The sequence below is a fragment of the Uranotaenia lowii genome, chromosome 2 (genome assembly GCF_029784155.1).
Source record: "Uranotaenia lowii strain MFRU-FL chromosome 2, ASM2978415v1, whole genome shotgun sequence".
Lineage (NCBI taxonomy): Eukaryota > Metazoa > Arthropoda > Insecta > Diptera > Culicidae > Uranotaenia > Uranotaenia lowii.
Genome location: NC_073692.1, coordinates 316,645,808 through 316,659,853, shown reverse-complemented (window position 1 = coordinate 316,659,853; position 14,046 = coordinate 316,645,808). Strand labels below are relative to the sequence as shown.

Here is a 14,046-nt window from a genome sequence, read left to right as displayed (position 1 = left end):
GAAAAGTCAGCAAAACGAATCATGTTAGGTGGTTTTTAGCAAAAACTTGGATTGCTTAACGTTTTCAGCATTTTTTGCTGGAAATCAAATCAAAAAATTACTGCTTATGTTTGGTTCCATTTGATTTTGTAGAAGGTTAAAATCTAGAGTTTGTTTTGATAAGGTCGTATGAGCCACGTTGCATGTTCCGAGAAAATCGCTGATGAAATTATTAAAAACATTTTTTATTCTAGTATTTTGAATACCACTGAGAGCTGTCTGGAAAACTGGTATGAGATGTGAAAATAGTTGGAGAACATGCTAATGTATTTAATATGGCTATTCGTTTAGTTATACTCAGTGAAAATGTACTTACGACATTCTGCATTACCTACTTGGTGCTAACGTCGTTATGCAGATGAACATTAATTCCATTTTAAATTGATTGGATGTTTCTCAATCTTTCTAATTTCCATCGAAATTTATGGAAAACTTATATTTAAATTAATACTATGCAGAGGTGTTCCCGTACAGTGATTACCGGAATCGGTGCTGCGAGGGACTGTCCATCACGGTTGATTGTAGTCGACCGACTTAAAATTGATGGCTTGCTGTTCTGTTATTCCAATGATCGTTCCCAGGAGTTCGGAAACGTATCCAAATAGCCACTTGTTGTTTTGATTGCCTCTGTAAAATATGACACTGATGATTTGCGATTTTGCGCAGCATAAATTAACATTAATTTTAATTCACCTAGTTACATATTGAAGGCCTCTATTGTACCAAGATAGTAAAAACTACCATTTATCACGACCTCCGATTAATATTTTCACTTTTGTACACTTCCCGGGGCACTTTACGGAAAAAATGCAAAAGGTCGCTTCAACCACTACGCCGAATTGTTGTTTTGCGACTTATTGCATGCACGGCAAATTAACGCGATGCAAATAGTCGTAAAACCAAATTGCACTCGAAAATGAGAAAGTCATTATACGTCTTAATTTTAATTCATGTTCTAAAAATTATTTATTGATCAAATGAAACCAAATTTTTACCTGAAGTAGATTACATGTTTTTCAATCGTTTGCAGTAAATAACTCAATTTTGACTGTGTTGGTTCATACGACCTAATCAAAACAAACTCTAGAAATATTTTCAATTTCCGGGAAACAAATGCTTCCCGAAAACGCAAAAATGGCCGGGATCCATCACCCTCCTACGTTCCTCGCAACGCCATGGCTTTTCTTTATGGTATCTCAACAGTCCTCGAGAAGGCTCCGTCGAGCTCGCCCCCTGCCGGAAGCGCTGCTTCGAACGATTACGTCGATTAGCGATTAGTCTGCCGCCATCTCAGGTGTCTATCAAAACGTGGTTGATCTGTTACTGTGAGTGCTTTTGGTACGGTGATCTCCAGCTTTATTTGTGTGGGAGACGGTGCTGGAAAAAGGTACTACGTACGGCCATTCGTTTGGAGGCGGCGAAATCTAATAGTCTGAGGCCGTTTTCGTTGGTCAGCTGGTGCGCGCTGAACCTCCTAATTGTCGGTTTGAATTCCACCTCCTGGTCGACCTGAGCGTTAAAATCCCCTATGACGATCTCGTTATCATGTTTTGGGCAACGGTTGTGACTCCAGATGCGCGTAGTATTCGTCTTTGTCGTCACCGGTGCTTCCAAGGTGAGGGCTGTACATCCTGCAGCGCTACGATGTTGAATTTGCGGCTCTCCGATTCGTTGGAGAGCACATGGATACTGACCGTGAAGTTTAGAGATCGGCAGTTCCATGTTCCAAGTTTCTCTAACTTTTTAAAAAGATTGAGGAAGAAACGAGAAACCAACTTTCCATATTGAATCAAAATTTCGATGTTTACACCTCCAAATTTCCAGCAAGAAACAACAAAAAAAACTGTAGATATCATAATCTTAGCCCTGAAATAAAACGTCTAAATGTTCATTTAGGTTCTGAGAAAGGATTTTGACTCTCGAACAAGTAACCAGTAAAACTATATTAGTTTTTCAAAAGTCTTACGTTCTTACGGCCATGCTCTGCAGATCCATTTGATAAAAAACCCAGCTTCCCAGTATGTTTTTTTTTCAAATTGGAGGAAATGCAGATTTTTGCTTTGATCAAAAAAAGGATATAGGTATTTCCGTGAGTTTGTTTCATTTTTCACGGTATTTCACCTAGAGACATGGGGCGATTAAATGTCTTCTATAAGAACTACAGCTTCACTGGGCATCAGCACAATGATCTTGGAGTACTACTGCTGGCAGCAATCCGTGATCCTGATTTTGATATTACTGAGACAGAAACTGAATTGTTGCTTAAACTCTTAAGCGTTGACTCCAAACGTGGCTCCAGAGAGCGAACAAAAAATAACAGCAAAATTCTTGACTATGAGTGCCGAAAAAAAAAGTTGTAAATATTTTTTTTCATTGAAGGTGTTCTTAGAAACAATGAAAATGATTTAAAACAAAACAATTCAAAAATTTAGATATGTGATGCGTTTTGTACCTTGAAGTAATAATAGAAAGAGGATAACTTAAAGCCGAAAAAAAAGTCTCCTGTGGCACGAATTCCTTCCATCTGAATTTTCCAACTGAATCGATCTATTGGCATCGATTACTTGTTGTCAACCTGTTTTGATGTTCTCCATTTTCATGGTCTCTTGATTGTTTACACAAATTTTAGACTGATACAGGTTTTTTGTGGCTGCAGAGAGTGTAATATTTGGATTTTTTTTACAGATTTCAGGATAACCGAAAAGTCCATCATTACGAATCTTTTAGTTTATTGAATAAAAACTTTATCTTGCATAATAAATTTCGACAAAATTAAAACATACTGTACAAGACGTTTTACGGTCTTGTACAGTATGTTTTACACAATAGCATAGTCATAGCATGTTGAGTATATTATGAAACCAAATGAACGATGATAGAAAACTGTCGCTAACAATCGAATGTGATTACAGTATTCAGCATAAAAACGATAAGAACATTTAGCCTAGATTTAAGCACACATTTCAAACATTGCACGTTTTATTTATAATCATTATCTATTGTTCTTTCTTTTTCACATTTCTCTTTAACGGTATACCGAAAAAATCGTTCGAAAATCGATCGCACGATGCGCGCTCTCCCTGCCTGTCGACTCAAACACCCAATAATCCATTCCTGTATATTTAAAAACAAAAATTAAATCACATGCGTGCGCTTTCGAATGCCAAACACGATTTCGAACCCAAACGAAAAAAAAAACAAAATCCTTTTCCAAAAAACCTGTACCACCTCTCGCAGGATGTTCAAATAGACATCTGTGCCATTCTGAACGACACCACCGGCACCCTGATGTCCTGTGCCTGGAAGAATCACAACTGTAGAATCGGACTGATCGTCGGTATGTAGGATGAGAGTTTCTCCATGTTTTTTCCTTACACCAACCATACGAATTGGTTCATCTAAATTGGTGCTGGGATACGGAAGTCCATCTTCCGGCAATTTGAAATCAAAACAATCATCCTAATAATGAGTGTGTGTGCGTTTTTTTACATACATAATGTGTGGCCTAAACAATCGACCAGATCCTGCAACTAACCGATCACGATCGACTTTTAAATTATTAAAATTCCCCATTTTGCTTCTGAATTACACCTTTTTCTACCATCTTTTTGTGTTTTCCCCATCCACCTGTCCTCAGCTTGATTAATTTAAATTTTGAATCGAACTAATAAAAAAAACTTTCTTTCATTTACAAAAAAAAATCTGTTCACATTGCAAAAAACCCCCGAAACCCCCAGGAACCGGAAGTAATGCATGCTACGTGGAGCGAGTGGAGAACTGCGACATGTTTGATGGCGTCCGGGATCCGAGCAAAAAGCACGTCCTGATCAACACCGAGTGGGGTGCGTTCGGCGACAACGGGGCGCTGGACTTTGTGCGGACCGAGTACGATCGGGAGATCGATCACTACAGTATAAACAAGGGCCGGCAGATGTAAGTATTTTTACTCTCCCGTTTTTTTTCCCCAAAGCTTTATACCGGTTATGAACAGAGTTTGGAACCTCAGAATTAAAGAGGTGTAGGTGCAGAAATTATCAATTTTGGGTTAACAATGACAAACCACTTTGACATAAGAAGAAATTGATATTTGTCCCAGCCTAATTTTTTGTCAAACTTTGTATTACATTTAAACCAACTGTCTCTGTCTCTCACTAATATCTGACGAGTTAAGATTTTTCTTGAATGTTTAAGACTAGAGATAAAGCACTTCTACACAAATTTGATTTTTATGGACTTAAGGAGTGTATTCGAAAAAAATGTAACACTTTGTTTTGTCAATAATTTTTGAATGCATGGATGGAAATTGATGATATTTTCAGCGAAGCTACTCATTAATGTAGGTATGTAAAGTGTACGTGTAAAAAATTCTTTATCTGTCAAGTGGTTTTTGAGATAGCGTCCAATACTAAAGATCATTGAAAATTTTGTTTTGGGCAGAATCTAGATACATCCAGAAAGTCCCAGTGGGAGACCCAAAAACGGCTGGAAATCAACTATTTGACCAAAGTTCACATAGTAAGTCGTTTAAGAAGTCCTAGAGGATCCAAAAAGGAGCAAAAATCAATCTCAAACTCAATCCGATCATTTCAATAGAAGAAGTGATAAAAAAGATCAATTTTACTGACTGGTTCGTCTAGCTGACTAATAAACAGGCCTGACTCAATTTTTACAAAGTAGAAAAGCTGTCTACCATAAAATGAATAAAATACTGTGTCAAATCGTGCGGAAAATATTCAGAAGGAAATATTATGAAAAATTTCGTAATGAACAGCAAAAGTCTTTAGCGATCACCTGACAGGTTTCCAACCAGAAACAACTTTTCTTTGAAAAGTCTCGTCTGTATTTCCCGGAGATAACCAAGGAGAAAAAAATTATGACTAGTACTTGAGGATCTGGAATCGTGTCATTACGGAAAAATTGTGGTGAACTGATAAAAAGTTAAATACGTTGTTTTCGTGCCGAAGAAGGACAATCGGTAAAATTTGATATAACTTCGACCATATTCCATATTTTCAGTTGTTTTTAAAGTCAAGCTTCAGGAAACAGAAAACGTAATCGAAAATAGACTTGATTTGAAAAAAGGTTCATAGTATGCACTATAGATGGCGCATGTGTCGCCCAAAAATTAAGTCGAAAAACTTCTTCATTGGACGCTGTCTTAAAAACCACTTGATGGAATATCACAAAAACTTTCTCATGTAAATATTACATAACGCTGAAAATTTCATCAACTTCCATTCATGCAGTGTAGAGTTTTATCAGATATACTTAAACCGATATACACCACTTAACGAGAATACGGGAGACACGAATAGCGCTATCTGGCGACAGAAATGGAAGTATTACACTGTGATTTTTTTCGGAGCTTTGATCAGAGATGCCAGGTGTCCTGATTTTTCAACTGAGAATCGCAAAAAGTGTGGCATAGCATATCGCAAAGGCGGAAAGTAAAATGATTACTTTTTGAATAAATATTAATTATTAACAGTGCAAATTCTTACAACTCTCAAAACGTTATCCAAACCTTTACACATCGTGATTTTGATATGACAATTGATTTAGCGCAAAGTTTAAAAAAAGGAAAGAATCAAAATTGAATGTTATCAGACTCAAAAACGTTTTAGGTCAAGCATTGACCAAATGACTAATTTATTATGACTTCATAAATATCTAATGAAAAATATTGAATAAGCGCTGCCGAATTTGGGTTATGATTTTCCATTAGTGCAAGTGGGATGCAGCTAAAATTCCTTGCACCTATGACAAATCTCGGGTCTTTCTTAAGCAGAGAAAGAATAACTTTTCGATTAACATTCGCCCATTACGACATCCACGATAAAATCTGCCAGCACAGATTTTAGACTTTTGTCATAGCATAAGCATTGAGAATTTCCGCCAGCACTTAACGAGTAAACAAGCAAACTAAATATTCTTAATCAAATATTTGCTCCTTTTAGTTTCTTTAAATCGAATTCCACTAAACTCACTTTATCTATGTCTTCATTTTCAGTTTTAACAACATTTTTTTGTATTTCGTGTGCTAGGGTATTGGCAAATAAGTACGTAAATATGTTGATCAAAGTAAAGCCACAATTTATGAATATGTCATACAAAACGGCAAATATAAATAAGCGGAAGCATAATAAACATTAAAAAAATTAGCTAAGAGACGAAAATTAGATATTTATAAATTTATAAAAAAATGGAAATTCAAAAATGAAGTTACAAAAAAGATTATCAATAATTATTCTCAGTTATATTTCAATAGTTTTCAATGACATGTGTTTAAGGCTATCATTTATTTGTAATAGTAAAGATTTAAGAAATAACAAAAATGTTTCATTTCAAAACCAACATACATGCCATTCGGAGCTGAGCGGATGCATTTTATCTTATTTCGAAAGTGTTTTTTTAATTTCAGTACAATTGGTTTAAATTAGGGAGTCGTTAAGATACCACGTGGACAGAAAAATGAGATTTTTGACCCCCTTCTCCCCCTTCGTGGACAAGCGTGGACATTTGGCTAACCCCTACCCCCCTCCCCGGATGACCACGTGGACACATTTGAAAAAGTTTTTATTTAAAATTCCTTTAATTTGACAGTTAGAAATCACCACTTTTTGCCATTTTGTTATAGGAATGGCTGATTTTGAAAAATCGAATAAGAATTTCAGGATATTAAAAAAATTAAAAATTTTAAATTTCTCAATTAACATATTTATCACTTGCTTTCAAGTACCGTAAAACGGGGTAACTTTGATCACCGGGGTAACTTTGACCATCAATAAACTTTTCCACATTATCACCAATAACTTAGTCTATAGGTTGAATTTTTGAAAACTGTTTTCTACGTTTGAAAGCCTATTGATTGAGTATCAAATAGACAAAATTTGAATTGTATTTGTAATTGTTTTCTGTTAGTTAAATTGTATTTTCTAAATCTTAAAATATCTATTTTTCCAAGGTTCGCAAGCAAACAGTTCTCCTAATGATACCAAAAAGAATTTAGAAGCAAACGGGTGGTTGAATGTGAAAGAACAACTTTCAATCTTCGTATATGTATAGTTATAGTGCTATTTTTATAGTCATTTAATGATAAATTTTTGATATTTAAGAAGTAAGAGCATTTTCCAAGAGTAAGCCCTTATTGGATAAATGGATATGAATCTTATTAAATGATTTACTTAGAAGAAAAAAATTACATAAAAATAGTGGGAGGGCCTAGGAGAATGTGTGAAAGTAAGATTTCATTTGTATTTTGAAGCCAAAACTATTTAGAAATTATTATAATTTTTGCCCCTAGATGTATGCAGAATCATTGTTTTTTCGATTGTAAATGTTTTAAAACGAAAACGATAAAAAGCAAGGTAAAATTGGTAAATTAGAATTTGTGAAAAATTATGAAGATGTTTTGTATCCTTTATTATCAATAAAACTCGTTAAAACCGTCAAAATGGAGACTGATCAATGTAACCCCAAAGCATCAATTAATGAACAGCGACGAAATCGATTTTTGAATCAAATTTAAAGTGGTCCAAAAAATTTCTGCAACCATGTTTTACGTTCATAGGAGTCCAGTACTGGTTTTGAAAATATGAAACATGCCACATTCCCCTCAACAGAAAAAATATTCGAAATATATTTAAAAAAGTGATCAATATTACCCCGGGTTACGGTAGCTACTTATTGTTTAAACTCAAACTGGAAGGGTATGCCATTTTAAGATTTCGATTAAAACATCTTAATATTTAGTCACCTTTAGAAAATATCTTGAAAGTAAGTATGTCCACGTGGAGATGACCCAAACCCCTACCCCCCTCTCCGTGGACAAGCGTGGACATTTCCATACCCCCTCCCCTCCCCCTAAGTTGTCCACGTGGTATGTGAACGGCCCCTAGGAAGAGCAAAACAATTCTGTTGCACACTTTTGTCTCTATAAATAAAAAAAATACAGAATATCATTTTGTGCCATTTCAAAACGTTAATCTGGAGCTGTCGAAATGCTGATCAGGGATGCCGTCCGAACATATTTTCATTACTTTTTGTTGAGTTTAGGTACACTTTAAAAAAAATTAAATTCCGCTCATTTGAGAAATGTGATTTGATGACAGAATTTAAAATCTTTCACGCCGCCAGCTAAATCCTCGAAACCAACTGGGCATATAGTGCGCGTTCTCTGGGCCTAGATTTATAAAAAAATCATAACAAAAATATTCACCTTAGTAAGAAATTGTGCAAGGAGAGTGGATGATTCGGAATATCTTGTTTTAATTGTAATAATTTTTGTTTTTTATTGATTTCTTGTTTTTATACAATCAGTCATGAAGCGCTTATCTGTTTTTTTTTTCTTCATATTTTTGGCCAACCAACTGCGATATTTCGGTCAACAGATGACGCAGAAGTTTTACTTTGGAAGCTGTTTCTTAATCCATCCCAGGTATTCCAAGTGAATCAAAGAGGAAACTGCTGATTTTAATGTTGATGTTTTTCGAGCCTTATCATTGATGGAGTTTATAGTATCTGCAGCCATAATGGATGGCTGGCTGAAAAACTTGTGCATGCAACAAAATCATACACTCAGAGGAAATCTTATTATAAATTTCATAAGATACATCTTATGAACCACTTTTTTGCGTCCAAACTAATTTTTCATAAGAGTCTTATGAAATTCTTTCAATTTTCATACGATGTTCTTATGAAAAATAGAAGAAACGGCATTGTGAAAAAATGATGAACACGTTCATTCATAGCATCAGTTTTTTTTCATCCTCTAACAGTACGAAGCTATCGCCAGTTCATAATTATTATAGTTTTCTTTCAATGTTAAATGTTATTGTTATCTCCGGAATGGTAAGTTCGATTTGATGTTTTTGGTGTGAACGTTGAATATATTAGTAAACTAAGATACATTATTTGTTTACTTTTCAGCAAGCTGATCGGCAAAAAACGAAAGGTCGAAGATCAAGATGCGGCAAAAAAAAACTTTGATGGAGCCGTCTGTTGATGCGCTGTTGATGGTGACCATTAAGGATTTAATTTTAAACAAATTTGGCAAACAATAAAGTGAATGTTTTCAACATGAAATATCGAGAATTTTTCTTATTAGAAAGTGATTTACTGTTTCCATAAGAATCTCTTATGAAAAGCAACAACCTCTCATTGAAGTAGGCGTTCATCTTCAGAATTCATTCGCGTCATAAGACAATCTTATGAATTTCATTAATTTTTCTTATGGCGCCACTTCATACACTGAACAAAATCCGGCTATAAGGTTTATTGGGAATTTTAGTGTTTTCGCACTAAAGGAAAATCCAATACATTTTACCAGTAGAGGATAGATTGATTTTATAAGAATTTCCAATGATTTCTAACTCGAGCCATAATGATAAAATTTATTATTCAGGGTAGTGAAATGAATCAATGCCATGTTATATGCTCGTATTTTGTTTTCTTTAGTTATTGTTTTTTTCAATTTTTCAAGTTGTATTGTTTATAGCAGCTTGTTGGCGAATGTGATAAGATCAGTGGGGCAATATAAGCTTTAAAATTAAATTTAAATTTTCTGTATTTTAAGATGCAATACAAAAACTCCTTGAAAATCGTTCGTACGTAGGGCGTAGATTGTTTCGGTCTCGGGACTCTTTCTGCCCCAGCTTCATCACAGCTATCTATGTACATTCCCTGGGGGAACAAATTCTGAGCCAGCTGTACGGTAGCTTAGGTCCAAAGGAATCCTTTTCAATCTGAAAAAGCAAAGCAATTTGTGAGAACTATTTATCCAACTCTAGCCAGAAATTTCTTATTCACCTCCAGTTCCGTTTCAGCTTAAATTTTTCAATCTAGAATTGCTGGAATCGGAAGAGCTTCGATCTCTGCCTCATCTTTTTCGAGATCGGTCGTTCGTGTGCTTTCTGTTAGGGAGTGATCGATGATGTCTGAAATCATTTTTTTTCACAAAAATGCACAAGTTCATTTATTTAAAAAATTACCTTTAGTAAATTGCAGCACAGATAAAATGGTATGAAGACTTTTTCGGACAGGATAATCCAACTGTCGCCCAAGTGTCCCAACAATAAATGATGAAGGTGGTTTTCCAAATTCTTGCACCTAGTCTCCCAGCGGGGAGCAGTTTTTTAAACAATTCTTGATGTTCCATCTGTCCAACAGAAGACGTATTATATCCTAAACATGAATTTCAAAGAATTTTAATCATTTGAATGAGGTACTAAATATTTAACTTACCGATTGAATAGCACACAAACTGAAAAATAACGACCTTATAGAACACTGAATTGATGAATATCCATCCTGTGAGATGTACTTCAAAATAGTAAAATTTATTAGACATTTTTGTATTTGATACTTATTATAACCCGCTGCTGAGATTCATTGGAATTTATTTTATTTTATACTGGATTTATCAGTAGCTCCTATTACATATTGAACTTTGAGTTATATTGGATTGACCCTTTAAATTTTATTGGCAGATTTTGTTCAGAATATATAGGAACTTCTTGTATTTGATACTGGTTATAACAAGCTGCTGAGATTCATTGGAATTTCCTATAATTTTTAATGGATATATCAATAGCTCCTATTGCACACTGTACTTTAAGATTTATTAGGTTGACCCTTTAAACTTTATTGCCAGATTTGGTTCAGTGAAGAGAATCTTATGGCATACATAATAGTATTTTTCTGAGTGTATAATAAAAATTCGTGAGATTTCGTCAGATGTGAATTTGTACGAAAAAACAGTGCGGTTTAAGAGCTACTATTTAGGGATGCCCGAGAAATTGGAGAACGGTTGCTATGAACCGAGTGAATTTTAGGAATTATGTTCGTCAAGTTATGTCGTGAGACGGAATACTATGTAAATAAATAAAATAATATTTAGGGATAATCGGAGAGCTGGATAGAAAATATGACGGCGTTTGACTGGGAAAAAATGACTGCGGGTATGTTTAAGTAATAAAGAAATTTACGAAATGTTTTACTTCACTAAATTCTGCAGTTTCTTGACCATTTTCCGGTCCTACTATGACAACTTATCATTGTTTCTGGTTTTGTGCATATTTAAGGCAAAGTTTATGATATAATATTTTTCGAATCAATATTTGTTTCCTTTCACAAAGGTATTGGTCGTGAACCATTAGCGGGTCATGCACGAATCCTAACATCAAATAAATAGGGTAATTAAAATTAATTGCTGAGATCTATATTTTGTTCAGAATTATTAACAAGTATTATATGGAAATATTTTCTTCAATTCCTTTTTATTTGTTAGTTGATTCACTAAAATTTTTATGGTGCAAGAAAAGAAATAAACAATTCCAATTATTATTACTGGCATCCCTGATCAAGTCGAGTCCGGAATACACGCTATTCACAAGTTAGACGAATTTCTCAAATTAGTGCTTCCATTTTATCCGCTAGAGGATGCTGATGGTGTCGCCTTCTCACTGTATGAGGAAAACAAGTGTGGTGAATATTAGTCTCTATTATATTTGGTTTTATCCTTCTCGGTTGAAAACTTCAATTTCTCTAAAAATAGTCTCGAAATATTTTTTGAAAATAAAAACAAAAAAAATGTAGTGATTGGTTATAAGTATTTTTGATTGCTTTGCATTTTAAGAAAACATTTGTCAGAAATTCTGTGGAAATCGCAATTTTTCGGCCAAAGCACAGATGAACAGATGTACAAGCTCGAACAAAAAATCTTCAGAAACTTGTGTAAAATATCCAGTGCTCTATTTTAAAGAAGCCGTTAAAAAATGATGGAAAACAATGCCATCTATTGCTAGATTTCTAACTTTTGAACGGCGCAATAGATGGCACTGTTTCTAGATAGCTCTTTTAAATGCAACAATTTTTCGAAAGGACGCAATGGTATTTGAATTCAAAAATTAATAAATTTAAATACAATAAGACGAATTATTCTATGCAGTTAGATTAACCAATCATAATTTCAAGATGGGGAAAATAGCATCATCATATTTTTTTCACTACAGAGACTGCCAAAATAACAAACAAATGTACAAGCTTGAATTATTATATTCCAGAAACCAGTACAAAGTTTCGAATGCTATCATTTAAACAAGCCGAATAAACTTTTGAAGTACCTCATTCTTGGAAGAGCACAATCGTACATGATCTCAAAAATTGATAAATAAACATCGTAGTAGAATGGACGACTTCAATATATTCACAGCAACGTAAATTTGCCTGTTTAATTTTATCTTCATTCTTTTAACTAAAAAAGACTAACTAAGAACTTCGGACAAGCCAGACGAACCAGTTATCCAGTTGAGTTTAAAATTAACAATACCGATTCTAGGCTTTTCTGAGCGAGCATTTTCTCGTATCATATCTGTTTCTATTTAGTGCTTCATGCTAGTTCGAAGCAATTATAAAACAGCTTAAAGCTAAAAATTTCCATTACGCAAATCATAAATGTGTCGCGAATCTATAACATCAATTTGCTCAAAACTCGTCAAATAATAATTCGACATATTCAGAACTGAATAATAGTTTGTTATTTTGTTTTGTTTACATTTCACTTTCTTCTTGACAGTTCTCTCTTGTGTCCTTGGAGACATCTGGTGGCTCAACCAAAACACATTAAATTGATTGAAAACGGTCGTTGGAACTTTACACACGTTTCAAGGCTTAGCTTGTACATCAGTTCATCAGTGGCCAAAGGTTAACTAATTAATTTTAAATCCTGAACACAGATTTTCATTATACTTCAAAAACGTCTCAGTGAAATTTCAGTTAAATGCGTTAGTTGAGTAATATGTGTGACATTAGAATGTGAATGAAAAATAACCAAAACAGTAAAATTCTCGTAGAAGTGCTCTATCTCTTGGCTCAAAAATTCAAGAAACATCAAATCTCGTCAGATAAAAGAGGTAAAAGCTTTAACTGTAATAGAACGTTTTTAGAAAAAATATCATTGCATTAAAAAATTATGTAAGTTTTAAGTTGAAGAGGTACGCTGCGTTGACAGCGCCTGTGTGTTCGATCAATTTTGAACTTGCTCATGAAAGTAGAAATTGCTACTCTGAGCCCATGGGTACAATGGGGAGACTCGTCGTATTCTCCGTGTATACTTCCTACTTCCTAAACTCCACTTTGCCGAAGATCTAGCTCCCTTCTCGAACTGATTAACACACTATCCTTCAATAGTGGGAGGTCTATTCACGCTAGTGCGCTGCAATAATAATACTCATGGACGATACCACTTTCAGCAATACCTCTCACCAGGGCCGGATTGAGCCATCGGGGGGCCCTATGATCTGATTTTTTTTTTCAAATGCTATCCCAGAGAATAAAAAATATTTTGAACGTGTAAAATAACTTAAGATGAGTTCAGTATACTGTCTTCAAATAGCCAAATAAAAATTGTTAATTAACCACGTGTAAACAGTGCGGAAGAATTTAGAGATTTCTTAAAATGAAAGCTCTGATTAGCCCCTTATCATTAAATAAAATTCTCTGATTTAGATGAATGGCCAGATAAATATTTTATATGATTTTCATTCCATCAGTCTGGTTTGTGCTTCATCGAGAAATATTTACCTCATGACATTTGGGAAGTATCATGAAGATTTGAAACATAGAATTCAAAGAAAAGAATAAAATAAATACATAAACCTAGAAATATTTATGTTAAAAGAATCACTAAATGATACTAGCAACTCAACAAGAGCGTTTTCATGATAATTTGAGAAATATCGTTTGGAAAATTATATGCCGGATTCTGGATATTTACTTCAGTAGATGAAAAAATTTTGGTTAAATCCGTTAAAAATGTTACAATACGAATTTCAAATCTAAGACATATTTGAGATGGAAAATCAATAAAGAAACTCTGAACTGTCGATTGGTCCAACTTAAGCAAATACAGTTTTTTTCAAAAAAATTTTTCTTCAAAAATAGGGAGGAAAAAATGTTTACAATTTCTAAACCAACGGAAATTTCAATAATAATGATTGAAAAATGAAA

The 14,046-nt window shown here is 34.2% G+C and overlaps 1 protein-coding gene across 4 annotated transcripts in view; it reads left to right on the top strand.

Annotated features, from left to right (window-relative positions):
* The window catches only part of LOC129748889 (hexokinase type 2), a 127,545-nt gene that overhangs the window by 106,017 nt on the left and 7,482 nt on the right, over window positions 1-14,046 (top strand). For 3 of the 4 annotated variants that reach the window (XM_055743674.1, XM_055743671.1, XM_055743673.1), the window contains exons 5-6: window positions 3,277-3,376; window positions 3,777-3,972. In XM_055743674.1, coding sequence (XP_055599649.1) covers window positions 3,277-3,376; window positions 3,777-3,972 — 296 coding nt within the window. The remainder of the gene's footprint in view (window positions 1-3,276; window positions 3,377-3,776; window positions 3,973-14,046) is intronic. The other variant, XM_055743672.1, reaches the window with a different exon arrangement.